The sequence below is a fragment of the Nerophis ophidion genome, linkage group LG23, assembly GCF_033978795.1.
Source record: "Nerophis ophidion isolate RoL-2023_Sa linkage group LG23, RoL_Noph_v1.0, whole genome shotgun sequence".
Taxonomy (NCBI): Eukaryota; Metazoa; Chordata; class Actinopteri; order Syngnathiformes; family Syngnathidae; genus Nerophis; species Nerophis ophidion.
Genome location: NC_084633.1, coordinates 42706882 through 42720848, shown reverse-complemented (window position 1 = coordinate 42720848; position 13967 = coordinate 42706882). Strand labels below are relative to the sequence as shown.

The following is a 13967-nucleotide window of genomic DNA, read 5'->3' as shown; positions in this document are numbered from 1 at the left end:
AGCTAGGAGGGTTCCACCTGGTCCTAAAGCAGATATATATTGTGATGTTCTGAGCTAGGAGGGTTCCACCTGGTCCTAAAGCAGATATATATTGTGATGTTATGAGCTAGGAGGGTTCCACCTGGTCCTAAAGCAGATATATATTGTGATGTTATGAGCTAGGAGGGTTCCACCTGGTCCTAAGGCAGATATATATTGTGATGTTATGAGCTAGGAGGGTTCCACCTGGTCCTAAGGCAGATATATATTGTGATGTTCTGAGCTAGGAGGGTTCCACCTGGTCCTAAGGCAGATATATATTGTGATGTTATGAGCTAGGAGGGTTCCACCTGGTCCTAAGGCAGATATATATTGTGATGTTATGAGCTAGGAGGGTTCCACCTGGTCCTAAAGCAGATATATATTGTGATGTTCTGAGCTAGGAGGGTTCCACCTGGTCCTAAGGCAGATATATATTGTGATGTTATGAGCTAGGAGGGTTCCACCTGGTCCTAAAGCAGATATATATTGTGATGTTCTGAGCTAGGAGGGTTCCACCTGGTCCTAAGGCAGATATATATTGTGATGTTATGAGCTAGGAGGGTTCCACCTGGTCCTAAGGCAGATATATATTGTGATGTTATGAGCTAGGAGGGTTCCACCTGGTCCTAAGGCAGATATATATTGTGATGTTATGAGCTAGGAGGGTTCCACCTGGTCCTAAGGCAGATATATATTGTGATGTTATGAGCTAGGAGGGTTCCACCTGGTCCTAAGGCAGATATATATTGTGATGTTATGAGCTAGGAGGGTTCCACCTGGTCCTAAGGCAGATATATATTGTGATGTTATGAGCTAGGAGTGTTCCACTTGGTCCACACTCCATTTCAGTAGGTGGCGCTAATGCGCACCACAGGGCTGCTTGTTAACAAAAGAAGAAGAAGAAGAAGAAGAACATCGCCCCCTCTGGTAGCCGCCGTCACTGCACGTCCTGCCGCTCTCTTCTTGTTTTATTTCATTTTTTTAACCAAAATAACACCTAACCAGAGTGAACCGCTGGGATTTTATCATGCATTTTATGTTCTGATACAACTGACTGCGTGATAAATATTTAAAGCGAGCGCCGCCGTTTTAAACGAGGGAGAGCTGCTTGGAGTTAGCATACGACGCTAGTTAGCCTAGCGAGCTAGTTAGCTTAGCGAGCTAGTTTCCCGCTGCCTTTTGTTTCGTTTTTTGAAAAAATGTTCCCGATTTATTTATCAAGATGCGTTTCAGGACAGATACTTCGTGTTTAGGCGTTACTGACTGTGCCACTCAGTGAGGTAAGTACTGACCTTTACTGTTTGTGCTCGGTTTGTAATCATGGAATAATGTCTTTGTTGCTACAAATAGACGCAGTAAATATTAAAAGTAACAATGGAATATTGTCTTTGTTGCTACAAATAGACGCAGTAAATATTAAAAGTATGAATGGAATAACGTCTTTGTTGTTACAAATAGACGGAGTAAATATTAAACGTATGAATGGAATAACGTCTTTGTTGCTACAAATAGACAGTAAATATTAAAAGTAATAATGGAATAATGTCTTTGTTGCTACAAATAGACGCAGTAAATATTAAAAGTATTAATGGAATAACGTCTTTGTTGCTACAAATAGACAGTAAATATTAAAAGTAACAATGGAATAATGTCTTTGTTGCTACAAATAGACGCAGTAAATATTAAAAGTATTAATGGAATAACGTCTTTGTTGCTACAAGTAAATAGTAAATATTAAAAGTACAATGGAATAATGTCTTTGTTGCTACAAATAGACAGTAAATGTTAAAAGTAATAATGCAATGTCTTTTTTGCTACAAATAGATGCAGTAAATATTAAAAGTAACAATGGAATAGTGTCTTTGTTGCTACAAATAAACAGTAAATATTAAAAGTAACAATGGAATAATCTCTTTGTTGCTACAAATAGACAGTAAATATTAAAAGTATTAATGGAATAACGTCTTTGTTGCTACAAATAGACGGAGTAAATATTAAAAGTATGAATGGAATAACGTCTTTGTTGCTACAAATAGACAGTAAATATTAAAAGTATTAATGGAATAACGTCTTTGTTGCTACAAATAGACAGTAAATATTAAAAGTAACAATGGAATAATGTCTTTGTTGCTACAAATAGACGCAGTAAATATTAAAAGTATTAATGGAATAACGTCTTTGTTGCTACAAATAGACAGTAAATATTAAAAGTAACAATGGAATAATGTCTTTGTTGCTACAAATAGACGCAGTAAATATTAAAAGTATTAATGGAATAACGTCTTTGTTGCTACAAGTAAATAGTAAATATTAAAAGTACAATGGAATAATGTCTTTGTTGCTACAAATAGACAGTAAATGTTAAAAGTAATAATGCAATGTCTTTTTTGCTACAAATAGATGCAGTAAATATTAAAAGTAACAATGGAATAGTGTCTTTGTTGCTACAAATAAACAGTAAATATTAAAAGTAACAATGGAATAATGTCTTTGTTGCTACAAATAGATGCAGTAAATATTAAAAGTAACAATGGAATGTTGTCTTTGTTGCTACAAATAGACAGTAAATATTAAAAGTAATAATGTAATAATGTATTTTTTGCTACAAATAGACGCAGTAAATATTAAAAGTAACAATGGAATAAGGTCTTTGTTGCTACAAATAGACGCAGTAAATATTAAAAGTAATAACGGAATAATGTTTTTGTTGCTACAAATAGACGGAGTAAATATTAAAAGTAACAATGGAATAATGTCTTTGTTGCTACAAATAGACGGAGTAAATATTAAAAGTAAAAATGGAATAATGTCTTTGTTGCTACAAATAGACGCAGTAAATATGAAAAACAATAATGGAATAATGTTTTTGTTGCTACAAATAGACACAGTTAATATTTGAAGGGTCAAAGAAAACACATTAGTGGGTGTAATAATAGATGATAAAATTAACTGGTAATGTCATATAAAAAAATTACAACATAAGGTGGCAAGAAACATTTCAATAATGGGCCAAAAATCACTTCCTATTCTTTATTAAATTATTAAATAGAGTCTATTGCTCACTAGTGTTTCATGTCTGAGTTATTGTGCAGAAATATGGGGAACCACTACAAATGAATTCTTTATTTATTAACTGCATTACTAAAATATGAATTAGATAAATACATAATATTAGATATAGAGAACATACTAACACTTTAGTCATTGAGTCAAAAATATTGAAGGTTGATGATTTGTAAAATTGCAAATAGCTACAATTATATATAAAGCAAACTATAACCTGCTACTCAAGAATGTACACTAAAGAGGAGAAATTTAACCATAAAGGAAACTCTAATTTAAAACATTGTTATGCTCATTCAACACTTAAAACTTTTAGTATATCAGTATGTGGAATTAAATGATGGAATGGATTATGCAAAGAAGTTCAACAATGTACAGATATGATCCAGTTTAAGATGTAGTTCAAATGAATAGTGCTTACAAAGTACAAAGAAGAATAGTTATGAGAAACATCGTCAACCTTAGTGAAAATGGGATATTCTTTATCTCAAGTCATTTTATGACTGAATTAAATATTTAATACAAAAACTACTGTAATAATCATTAACGGATGTCAGTGTGCTACAAAAAGAAGTCGGTAATTGAACGTATGTATTTGTAAACACTCTGAAGTGGGAAAGGGGTAAGATTAAATGAGCTTTGCTTCTTCCAACTCCTTTTTGGACATGATGTTAAGTGAAATGATATCAAATTGTGTGATGTATTCTACTGTTCCAAATAAACTAAAGACAGAAAAGAAGAAATAAGTACTCATGCTTGCAGTAATACCATCTATGCCAATTTTAGCTCACATTCTTTACACGCTTTTTGTTAACACATGCTTCCATATAAATCAGCATTATAAAGTTAAAACATATTTTTTATTGGGTGTGTTCAGCATGATTGTGCCTTCTCCTCCTTGTAGAAAAGAATGAACCAGCACGGTTCCGGCTTGCAGCACCAGCGGTCAGCATGCAAGAGATGGAGCGAGGACGCTGAACAAAATGACAGGGAACATAAATCCTTCAAAGCAAACCACCGCCATCACCAGTCCGGGCCATCAGCTCAGCAGCCCAGCTCCCCGGCTCTGAGCACCAGAAAGGAGCTCTACCAAAGAGACTTCCCGCTGTACAGGCAGCCTGTCGAAGTAGGTTCCTTTTCCCTCGACTCTCAGCGTAGATTCTTCAACGACAGCCGGCAGATGAGATACTATGTAGAACCTGAGAAAGGTCCACATTTTGATTTGAAAGATGGATACAGAGACCGCTTTATACAGAGGGACGAGCATGTGAAGGAAAAGCTGGATCACATCCTTCGGTGGATTTTGGCCAACAGATCCAAAGTCGCACGGAGGACAGATTCGTCGCATTCATCGTAAGATTTATCGACCTCCATAGAGCCAAAATGGTTACACTTTCCACTTGGACGTGACCGTCAATGCGTCTTCCTGTGCTCTCTCCTCAGAGCTTTAGATGTCGACTTTGTGACATGGCGTGGCCATTTGACCAAACTGCTGACCACACCGTACGAAACACGAGAGGGCTGGCTGCTGGCCGTCACAAAGTTCAAAGGAACACATTACATCAGTGAAGTGGAGACGGAAGAGGCTCGCAGGGATCAGGAGAACCGTACCGAGCGGCATAAGGCGATGATGTACTGGGGGTACAAGTTTGAGCAGTACATATGCTCAGGTAGGAGAGTCTATTTGATCCTTACATATAGTTTTAAAAAGAGGCTTTGCTACACACCTTCAAATATAGCTCTGCTAATTATCCATAACAGTTACAGACTAGGGAGCTTTATCTTTATTTTGTTGTTTGTCAAGCAAATATGGTTGACTAGAGCTATGTTGCTGTCAAAGCATAAGTGTCATTTTAGCACTGTAGGTCACAAAGCTATGCTAGCATTGTTGTATGTAATATCCATCCATCCATCCCTTTCTACCGCTTGTCCCTTTCGGGGTCGTGAGGGTGGCTGCATCCTATCCCAGCTGCATTCGGGCATAAATCAGGTTTACACCCTCGACGAGTGTTGTCCCGAAACCAATATTTTGGTACCTGTACCAAAATTATTTAGATACTTTTCAGTACTTTGGCACCACAAAAAATTGCATTATTGGCTTTATTTTAACAAAAACATTTCTTATTGCAAGTTTGTCCTTAAATAAAATGGTGAACATACAAGACAACTTGTAATTTAGTAGTAAGTAAACAAACAAAGGCTCCTAATTAGTCTGCTGTCATATGCAGTAACATATTGTGTCATTTATCATTCTGTTTTTTTGTCAACATTATGAGGGACAAACTGTAAAAATGGCGGACCGGCAACTTTTCAGAGGCGGTATATTACCAAATATGTTTCATTAGTATTGCGGTACTATACTAATACTGGTATACCGTACAACCCTACTCTGGACAAGTCGCCACCTCATCGCAGGGCCGACAAATAAACAGACAACGTTCACATTCACACACTCGGGCCAGTTTAGTGTTAAAGTTCAATTTAAAGTACCACTTACATTCACACACACACTAGGTGTGGTGAAATTACCCTCTGCATTTGACCCATAGGAGGTGAGCAGCAGCGATGCCTTGCTCGGGAATCATTTTTGGTGATTTAAACCCCAATTCCAACCACTGATGCTAAGTGCCAAGCAGGGAGGTAATGGCTCCTATTTTTATAATCTTCGGTATGACTCGGCCGGGGTTTAAACTCACGACCTACCCATCTCAGGGCGGACACTCTCACCACAAGGCCACCGAGCAGGTTTCATATATGACGTCTATTACATTGAACAACTGCAGAGTGTACGAGTAAAAGAAAGTGCTTCATGGAGTCAGAGGGTTTACAAAATGGAGTATTCCTTGTTGGGTTTCCCAGAAACACTTTTGAACTGTCTAAATTCCAGCATTAAGGCTGACAACACAATACCAACACGCTATTGTGGGACATCTAAGTGAAAAATAGTATCATGTGGGACAGATAATAACGCTGTCAACATTCTGTTCATAACTTTTATGGACAGAATTTCTAGGCGGAGTCAGGGCGTTGAGGGGTTCCGGTTTGCTGGCTGCAGGATTAGGTCTCTGCTTTTTGTAGACGATGTGGTCCTGATGGCTTCATCTGGCCAGGATCTTCAGCTCTCACTGGATCGGTTCGCAGCCGAGTGTGAAGCGACTGGGATGGGAATCAGCACCTCCAAGTCCGAGTCCATGGTTCTCGGCCGGGAAAGGGTGGAGTGCCATCTCCGGGTTGGGGAAGAGAGCTTGCCCCAGGTGGAGGAGTTCAAATAACTGGGAGTCTTGTTCACGAGTGAGGGAAGAGTGGATGGTGAGATGGACAAGCAGATCGGTGCGGCGTCTTCAGTAATGCGGACGTTGTATCGATCTGTTGTGGTGAAGAAGGATCTGAGCTGGAAGGCAAAGCTCTCAATTTAGCGGTCGATCTACGTTCTCATCCTCACCTATGGTCATGCTCTTTGGGTTATGACTGAAAGGACAAGATCACAGGTACAAGCGGCCAACAGGAGTTTCCTCCAGCGGGTGGCGGGTCTCTCCCTTAGAGATAGGGTGAGAAGCTCTGTCATCAGGGAGGAGCTCAAAGTAAAGCCGCTGCTCCTCCACATGGAGGGGAGCCAGATGAGGTGGTTCGGGCACGTCCGACCGGCAGGAGGCCACGGGGAAGACCCAGGATACGTTGGGAAGACTATGTCTACTGGCTGGCCTGGGAACGCCTCGGGATCCCCGGAAGGAGCTGGACCAAGGGGCTAGGAAGAGGGAAGTCTGGGCTTCCCTGCTTAGGCTGCTGCCCCCGCGACCCCACCTCGGATCATCCATCCATCAATTTACTGCCGCTTATTCCCTTTGGGGTGGCAGGGGGCGCTGGTGCCTATCTCAGATACAATCGGGCGGAAGGCGGGGTACAACCTGGACAAGTCGCCACCTCATCGCAGGGCCAACACAGATAGACAGACAACATTCACACTCACATTCACACACTAGGGCCAATTTAAGAAAATGGATGGATGGATGGATGGATAGCTATCATGCAGGACTTTCAACAATAAACAGCCAAAAAACACTTTTAGATGCTCACTGAATTGATATTTGGGCAAATTGAGGTTGGGTTGTTTTCTAAATATAAATGTGCCATCCTCTAAAGATAAGCTCGACGGATCGCCTGATCCGAGTGGCGTGGTCAACACAAACGAGGCCTTCTGCACCGTGGTCCAAACCCGCCTTTCAGATCACAGGCTCCTGTTCTCCGGTGAGGTGGACTGCCGGGATAAAGACCCCGACTCTCCGTCTCCTCCCTCCTGCTACGTGGAACTGAAGACGTCCGCAGAGATCTGTACTCCCAAACAGCGCAGCAACTTCCACAGGTTTTATAAGCCGTGTATACCACTGTTTATTTGTGTTTGGGTCGCAGTGCACCGCCACACATACATATATTTATAAGAAACTCTGGATATTGTGCATAGTTCTCCAGTTGAGCTTTTCCTGTACGGTTTCCTCACCAGGTTTAAACTACTCAAGTGGTGGGCACAGTCCTTCCTCCCCGGAGTCCCCCGCATCGTCGCAGGCTTCCGGGATGAGGACGGGATTGTCGTGTCCGTGGAGACCTTTCAGCTCTCCAAGATTTCACAGCTTATCAAGGTAGAATTGTTGTTTAATGTCAATGCATCCATCCATTTTCTACGGATGTCAATGCATTGCTGCAGAAACCATTTCCTCCTTTGAGCAGAGGGAGGACAAGTGTTGGAGGCCAACAGTCTGCATGAACTTCTGCAACGACTTCCTGTCTTTTGTCAAACGTGTCATAACTGAAGATGATCATCAGTGAGTTTTTTTGAATTATTAAAAAAACACTTTGAAGCCCTTTTCTGACAGTTATTCTCTGTGTTGCAGTGTGGTGTATCTGTTCTCCTGGAACCCACGCTGCGATGTGACTTACTCTGTACACAAGGACTCCTCTTACTCTTTCCTGCCTGACTGGTACATGAAGGAAATGATCTGAAGATCCACACCATCAGTACTAATTTACAAATAAAAAGCAGGTATTCCGCTAGTTTGTCACTTTATTTTCCAGATGCTGTTTAAGCCTATACCTAGATTTTGCTAACTCTCCAATGTGTTTTAGGAATTATATCCCGCCCATTTACAAATGTAATGACGTACACTATGTACTTACAGTGGCGGTCAAAAATGTACATACACTTGTAAAGAACATAATGTCATGGCTGTCTTGACTTTCCAATCAAGCTGCTTTGAAATGGCTCCAAGTGACTCTTCTGACTTGTTCAAGTCAATGATTTGCTTGTTGCATGTCTCGGTTATTGTGCAGAAATATGGGGAAACCACTACAAATGAACACTTCATTTACTAACTGTGTTACTAAAAAGATGAATAAATGTACCAGCACCCCCCGCCACCCCGAACAGGACCAGCGAAAAGGATGAAAAAGGATGGATGACTGCAAATTGTTAGTGGCTTCCCTTGGACTGTTTTGTATGAAATACAAGCCACTTTTCTTGCGCCGACTAGCAATTTGTATTCAATATAAAAAGTCATTGTGAAAAATAAAGACAAAAATATGTATATTTAGGTTTTGTAAACGCCCTCCGATGGATTAGGGTTAGGGTTCGGTGACTTGTCCGGGGTGTACCCGGCCTTCCGCCCTAACATAGCTGAGATAAGTTCCAGCGCCCCCCAAAAGGGACAAGTGGTAGAAAATGGATGGATGGATATTTTGTAAACCACAAAAGTAGCAAGAGCTTGCCGGTTGTGGTTTATGTTTATTTCAGACATGCATACAGTTACTATATGATATATTATCATTTTCCAGTTTCTCATTACAACATATGCAACAATTTAAATCCATAAATAATACATTTCTCAATAAATAGTTGAATAAGTTGTAATTCAAATGCTGAGAGAAACAAGATCATCTAATTTTCAGTAAGGTTAGACATGTTTATCAGGATTCTTCTTCCTTGTACTTTGTAAACACTTTAGATTTGAACAGTTTCTTAAACTTGATTATGTTCGTACATTGTTTGACTTCTTTGCCTAATCTATTCCATACTTTAATTCTGCATACTGTTACACTAAAGCAGTGGTTCTCCAACTTTTTTCACCAAGCACCACCTCAGAAAAATCTTCTCCAAGTACCACCATAATCGCCAACATTAAAAGACAGTAGCATAGTAGGCTTAAATATTGATTAAAAAAACATGCCAGAGGTTTTCTTTACCAAGTATATTTAATGTTTGGCCACTGTAACATTGCACACAGTTTGAGCAGTCACACTGTGTTTGAATATTGGAAAATCAAATACTGTACTTTATTCAAATGATTCTTTGGCGTACCACAGTTTGAGAATCCCTGTACTAAAGGTTTTAAGTTTTGTGCGTACATACAAATGAATTACATTTTTCTCTTAGGCAATATTATTATACATTTTGGGTAGCAGGTTAAAGTTTGTTTGGTACATAATGTAGCGCTTTGCAAATGCACAAAATCATTCAATTTTACATAGTTTTTTAATTAAATGAATAGAGGGTTTGCTAGCTCTTTATATCACATTTTCTTAACCAAAGGGCTGGGGCCCATTGTTGGGGGCGCTAAAAAGTGTGTTTCTCAGCTTCGGGCTGCAGCGGTACTCCCTTGTAATACCCCTTTTCACGACGTGTGGCAGTAATGACAATATCAAACAAACCGAAGAAGTTTGGAGTTGAAATGTATTAAGCGCAAATATTATGACTAAAGCTGTATTTTCATTTGCACCTCAAATTTATTGACAGCTTAGTTAAACATGTTAATATGATTATTTTTTTTGCTGGAATTTATAGTTTTAGCGATGTGTTATTGTATATAAATGTATTTTTAATCATTTCTATGAGTTCCGTCTTTGGCAATATCTTTGATTTGTATTTATTTTTGCATTCAGTCTGACCTGAGCCTTGATAATTGCATAATAACACATGCTGTCATATCATTTGACAATGTGTATCCTGCTTAACCGGTAGTAGTTACATGTATTTATTGAATATGAATAAAATCAAAAGTAAGATTACTAATTCAGTTGTAAGATTTAAGTGGGCTCTCGGCCCCTCTGTAGTGGAAAAGTGTGACCCTGAAGTCAAAAAGGTTCAGAACTCGTGCTCAATATCCAACATTATGTAGTATTCTAACTGTTTTTTGTTTTTACAACAAGGTTAATGAATGAGGTGTACTTTTGTCGTTATATTTCTACACAATAACTCAGATATGTAACACTAGTGAGCAGTAGGGAATATGGAGGGATTTTTGGCCCAGTACATATTTTACTTTATTCATTATTTGACATATTTATGTTCTTTTTGTTAGAAGAAATTTTCAGTTCTTTTTATCGTCTAATATTAAACCCAAAAATAAGGTTTATTTCACTCTGTCTATTTACATTTATGTTGGACTTTATCTTCTGCTGTTAGAGATAAGCATCATTTATAATTTTTTACCTAGTGTTTTTGTTGTGTTTTTTGTTTCGAAATATGCAACCAACCTTTTAACCCGGCATCGGCTTTTGGTGAAAAAATGCAAAAGTCTGTGTGTATTTTGTTCACTTTCGAGAATTTTTTCAGGCACTGACTTGAGTTTTTCAGTTTATGCTCACATACTTTGTTAGGATAATTCTAGCCTACGGGCCTGCAGCAGGATCAAAAGTATGTTTTCTCTGGAAGTGGGGACATGCCCAGCCAAGACCTGCTGTCTTACGAGACAACCGGAAAAGTCAATTTGCGATCAGTTCAATGAATGAACATATTCACAGATATGTTTCCAGAGCAACACTTCAGTTTATGTCAGTGGTGTCCAATTTGAATTACATGAAATAACTTTATTTGATTGGGACAATTCATATTACATGAACACTTGTTTTCTTATGTCCTCTAGTAAACTATTTGTTTTGTCTCAAGGACTCCTGTTTGTCGGCTCACAGAGCTGTTTTGGCCAGTTCCTTGTCCGTTTTGAAGTAGCAGCTGCACTTTCTTTCAGGGCGCGAGGGGCTGTTTTCGCTCTACATAACCTGAATACTTTTTGTCTACTTCAGACCTCGTTTGGCGATGCTATGGTGGCGTAGTAATGCCTGGTCTGCTATAGCTTTAGCAAAACTTGGCCAAGTACTATTCTGTCTCGGTGGTCTCTTTTACTCAACATATGTGTCTTCCGAAAGAACTTGGAACTGACCAGTGTGCTTTATTCCCCGAGAGAAAGAGTGGTCGCGCAACAAGAGCCGACAAATATAATAAAACATCATTTACTGTTTAGTGTCTGCTGTCATTAGGATGCCAACAAATGGAATCTTGTTATAGTCCCATTTAGATGAAGAATGTCTCCTAATCCTCGTGAAGAAAAGTGGGTGGAACCAAGCGTCTTTTTGTGCTGTTCTCGCCATTCCCGGGTGTAATTTGGCTGTCAAAGTGTACCAACTTATCAGAAAGTGTCCTCGTCCTTCTACTATCAAGGTGAGAGACATGTGTACCAATTTATCAGAATGTGTCCTCGTCCTTCTACTATCAAGGTGAGAGACATGATTTATGATCTAGAACAATGGTTCACCAGCAAGGAAGCAGCTCACCAATGGATCAAGTCAACATAGCCACACAAACTTGTGATGATGACACCACTGTAGTTTGTCTCTGTCAGCACTTATGATAACAATATCACTAATACTTGGATAATATTCAAAGTCACAAAGTGTAAATGGAGTATTGTTTTTGGATTGTTATTTATTGGGTTTTATGGGCGGAATAGAGAACCTCCCATTGGCTCCGGTGTAAGCTGACTTTTAATTGCGAGTTAGATTGCATTGGAAAAAAATCATGCGTGGTCATGTCTTTCATAATGATTAGAAACGATAGGCAAAATTCCCCAAAAAAGTGCAGTTCCCGTTTATAGTTAAATAAGTCACAATAAAGGGGATCAACTAAACGTGCACAGGACTGGTTTGTCTTTAATCCATTTCCGGGTTTGTAAGGTTTGGTAGTTGTCACAGTTTGTGATCTGAGCTGCTTTTGTGATCCATGTTTGTGTGCCCATCTGCTAGGTCTTTGACATAGAAAGTCAACAGCATGGAGCCTTGTGGGGCTCCAACAGTGCAAGTAAGACACGATTACAATGCATTTCTTACTTCTACAGCTTGTCCATATTCTAGCTATGAGATAGGCTCCAGAGCCCCCCGCGACCTCAAAAGGGACAAGCGGTAGAAAAAGGATGGATGGATGGATGGATTTTATTCAGCAGATGGCACTTCTGGAAAAAATAAGCTTTTGTATGAAAAGAACATTTGAAGTAAAATAACAGCACATACAAAACCACACTGATCTAGACGGCTTTTGAAATTCTGAAGAAAGTAACTGGTGGCCCTTTCTGGGATCCTGTTAAAGTATTCTTTCTCTGGAAGTGGGGACGAGCCCAGAGAAGACCCGCTGTCTTACAAGACAACCGGCAAAGTCCTTTTACCGTCATTGCATTAAATGAAAACATTCACTGCCGTGTTTCTACAACAACATTTCAGTTGATGTCAGTGGTGTCCTAATTGAATGAGGTTAGATAACTTTATTTGACTGCTACAATGCATATTATTACGCAAAACATCACAGCTAAGAAGAATTAGCTGCAAATACATAGCCAAATATAAAATGTTGTCTTAAGGCTGGCACCACAAACACAAACATCACAAATACACACTGTATATACAGGACCACTAACTGCACCTTTTATTTTATTTGTAGGAAGTTTGCCTATCATTCACAGTCCTTAATTAAGACAAGAACACCTTTTTCTTTTTTTATACATTCTATATAGTCAGCTTACAATGGAGCCCATGGGAGTCGCTATACTCTGCCAAAAATGCCTGTAAAACATCCAAACACCTCCATTAAGATTTTACGTACATGCTGGAAGTGTAAATGTAATGTCGTAATAGGCACATTTAGAATAATACTTAAAGATGACGTATTTTTCTAATTTTGAAGTCAATCATTTCAAAAATGCATCACAACCTGCGCTTTTTTTGCCACTGCATCATAAGCTCCAGCACCCCCCACAACCCTGAAAGGGACAAGCTGTCAGAATAATTGTATCTAAGTTATCACAAAACTTTGTGTTTCCATGAGTTCCCGGCGAGCAGGCAAAAGCTGTCTTTAATCTTACCTATCAAAATGCTTGTAAAATTCCACTGTGTAGGATGGGACGCAACATGAAGGTGAAGGTTTCTTTGATCTATTGTAAGCCCCAGGTAGATTTTTTTGTCTTGACCTAATATCTACAAAGCGGAGAGGAAGAGGGACCTGACCCCCCTCCAGGCACCTTTTCTTTGAACTGTTTTGTAACAAAGGCGACCCCCCTTCCTTTAGAAACAACTGTTGCCATGTAATCAGGAAAAGTCCAAATAAAAGAGGAGGCGTGCGACCTTTTGTCAGAGCGGGTTGGAAGACTGTGCAAAGAGCACAGCCCGGACGTTTTTCCTCAATGAGCTGTTTAATTCCTTGCTTCTTGTCTGTTTAATAGATTTCATCAGTGTTTCAACTTGACACAAGCGGTAGAAAAGGGATGGATGGGCACTGATTACTACTAAGTGCAGACTTTGAGAGTGTGAGAATGATATATTTGTAAGTGCTATTTCTTAATCTATAGCCATGTTTAAAGCGGCTAACATTTTCCCATGTGAACTCTTTGTTTCTTTTCTTATGTCCTCTAGTAAACTCTGTCTTAAGGGCTCCTGTTTGTCGACTCACAGAGCTGTTTTGGCCAGTACTTGTCCGTTTTGAAGTAGCAGCTGCATTTCTTTCTGGGCAGGAGGGGCTGTTTTCGCTCTACATAAGCTGAATACTTTTTGTTTACTTCAGACCTTGCTTGGCGATG

At 39.4% G+C, this 13967-nt stretch overlaps 1 protein-coding gene across 3 annotated transcripts; it reads left to right on the top strand.

Moving 5' to 3' along the window:
* The first annotated feature begins 916 nt into the window (after positions 1-916).
* Positions 917-13587, top strand: LOC133541350 (decapping and exoribonuclease protein-like). Of its 3 annotated transcripts, XR_009803843.1 has the most exons (9): positions 917-1301; positions 3989-4437; positions 4528-4754; positions 7225-7444; positions 7583-7718; positions 7807-7901; positions 7971-8119; positions 11414-11566; positions 12240-13587. XR_009803843.1 is itself a non-coding variant. In XM_061884727.1 (8 exons), the coding sequence occupies exons 2-7, from the start codon at positions 3995-3997 to the stop codon at positions 8077-8079; spliced, it is 1230 nt and encodes a 409-aa protein (XP_061740711.1). In that variant the 5' UTR covers positions 917-1301; positions 3989-3994; the 3' UTR covers positions 8080-8119; positions 11414-13587. The 3 variants fall into 3 exon arrangements, 2 of the variants coding, with proteins under 2 accessions (XP_061740711.1, XP_061740710.1); XM_061884727.1 differs by having other exon boundaries at positions 11414-13587; XM_061884726.1 differs by lacking the exons at positions 11414-11566; positions 12240-13587 and having other exon boundaries at positions 7971-8130.
* Positions 13588-13967: the final 380 nt, after the last annotated feature.

Bases quoted from the DNA above. Each gene is read 5' to 3' on its own strand.
- LOC133541350 (XM_061884727.1), top strand. From the start codon at position 3,995: ATGAACCAGCACGGTTCCGGCTTGCAGCACCAGCGGTCAGCATGCAAG. The intron at 4,755-7,224 runs GTAGGAGAGTCT...CATCCTCTAAAG, and splicing joins TGAGCAGTACATATGCTCAG to ATAAGCTCGACGGATCGCCT. The intron at 7,445-7,582 runs GTTTTATAAGCC...TTTCCTCACCAG, and splicing joins CAGCGCAGCAACTTCCACAG to GTTTAAACTACTCAAGTGGT.